Source organism: Empidonax traillii, unplaced genomic scaffold, assembly GCF_003031625.1.
Source record: "Empidonax traillii isolate 1590-97213 ecotype Southwest subspecies unplaced genomic scaffold, ASM303162v1 scaffold584:size400879, whole genome shotgun sequence".
In the NCBI taxonomy this organism is placed as follows: Eukaryota; Metazoa; Chordata; class Aves; order Passeriformes; family Tyrannidae; genus Empidonax; species Empidonax traillii.
The window spans coordinates 13,133-14,994 of NW_020955777.1; the positions used below are offsets into that span (position 1 = coordinate 13,133).

The window sequence follows — 1,862 nt, forward strand, 5'->3', positions numbered from 1 at the left end:
AGCGAGCTGGGCTCTTCCTGGGCTCCGTGTCAGTACTTACTTGACAATTCCCTGCCTCCAAAGGAAAGCAAGTCAAAACATAACACAAGCATTAACGGTTTCTCTCCAGCAATTTCAAATCAACGAGTGTCATTACGTCATGGGAGGGGTGAGTTCCAGGACAGATAAGACACAGTCAGACATTAGGGGACTTTCAGTCCTTCAGGTACTGCGAATACAGCAAATAAAGTTCCTGTTACTCACAACAGCCTCCAAGATATTCTCACACCAGCACACACGGCTGTGCCAGTGAGAGAACCCCCCATTCCAACTGCCAAACTCTCCCCCCCTCCCCTTCCTGCAGAAATGTGAAGAGGTGCCCTCACAGGCAGGGCAGGGAGGCAGGGACACCCTCTGGAATGGCCCTGGAGGGAGAGCAGCAGGGCTGGGGGGAACAGGCAGCACACAGGATAACAGGCACACACACCCAGAGCTGGGCTGGGGGACAGGGAAGGGGGTTTGGGAGAGCGAGGCACCCTGAGGGGGGAAGGGGAGGTGATCTCAGAGAACAGGGCCAAGCTAAGGGTGGGAGGGAAGTCAGATCAGTTTAGATGGAAAACACAAGAGAGAAAAAGCAGATCAAAAAGCATTAGGACGAATTCTGTGGGAGGGGGATATAACCAACTCCTGTTTCCAGAACACAGGATGTAACTGCTGCCTGCCTGGAGATGCCATCATCAGCAGGAATACCGTGGCAAACCCACAAATATTCTCCTCTGAGGACAGTGGAAACAGAACTGAAGCTTCAGAAACAGTGTCACATGAAAGGGACCAGCAAGGAGAACTGGAGCAGGAACAGATGGGTAAGTGTCCTGACTCTTAGGTGATGGGCTGAGCAGGAATGGGCAGGGAAAAGCTGCAGATCCAAACGGAGACAAACGTGGGGATTCACATGGCTGGGAACTGCAGAGGGAACACACTTGGATGCTACACAAACATGGGCAGGACTGCTCCTGAGAAGAGAAAGAGGTCCAAAGAGAGGTCAGACGGAGGATGGGTGGGACAACAGAAAAAAAATCCAGGATCTAAAAAAATATACTGTTCATTTCAGATAAAATGCACAGGCAGCTTTTAAAAGTGCCCTCCACAAGAGGGGACTCCCCAGTGCCCCCAGACTGCTGCAGAACTCCTAGAGTTGTAAGAAGGGATTAAAGATTTTGTGAATTCTAAACCCTTGGATTTTTCCATCCCAACACACACAGGAGTTTTACAACCAACTTTTCCCGCTGTTACTTCTTACCACTTTTTAGCAAACTTAACAAACAAAAATAGGATTCAGCAGGAAAATACCCTGCTCCCAAATACAGTGGATCCAAGCAAAGCTGAAACAGAACTAGAGGGAAACAACAATAGCAATCTAAATTATTTTTCAAAACTGTAGCGGTGGAAAAGCCTTACCATGGTTATAACACTTATGATTTCACATGTATGCTGATGCACTCTTTAAAAAAAAGAAGTAAAAAAAAATCCAAAAGTACTGCAGGAGGTATGGTGGGGCCAGCCAGGCCCTGTCATTCCAGAGCAGGGTCCAGATGGGAAACAAGGGATTACTAAGGAGGGTAATCTCTTGGGAATGGAATCTGAGGGTTGTTACTTTTAGCAAGGTCATTGTTCTCAACACCTTGGGAAGATGTTCCCTAAACAGCTCCTGTACTCAGCCCGGGCTGGCCCTGCCACACCAGGACCCACCATCCCTCACACATGGACACACTGGGATCTGCTGGGACCTGTTGTCCCTCACACCCCAAACCTGCCCTCCCTCACCCCAGCCCTGCCTTCCCTCACAACAAATCTGCCCTCCCTCACCCCAAACCTGCCCTCCA

The 1,862-nt window shown here is 49.5% G+C and overlaps 1 protein-coding gene across 1 annotated transcript in view; it reads right to left on the bottom strand.

Annotated features, from left to right (window-relative positions):
- Window positions 1–1,862, bottom strand: part of EML6 (EMAP like 6) — a gene marked incomplete at its 3' end in the record, with an annotated part of 77,678 nt that overhangs the window by 12,749 nt on the left and 63,067 nt on the right. The window contains exon 29 of the mRNA XM_027898215.1: window positions 41–55. Within this exon, the coding sequence (XP_027754016.1) occupies window positions 41–55 (15 nt within the window). The remainder of the gene's footprint in view (window positions 1–40; window positions 56–1,862) is intronic.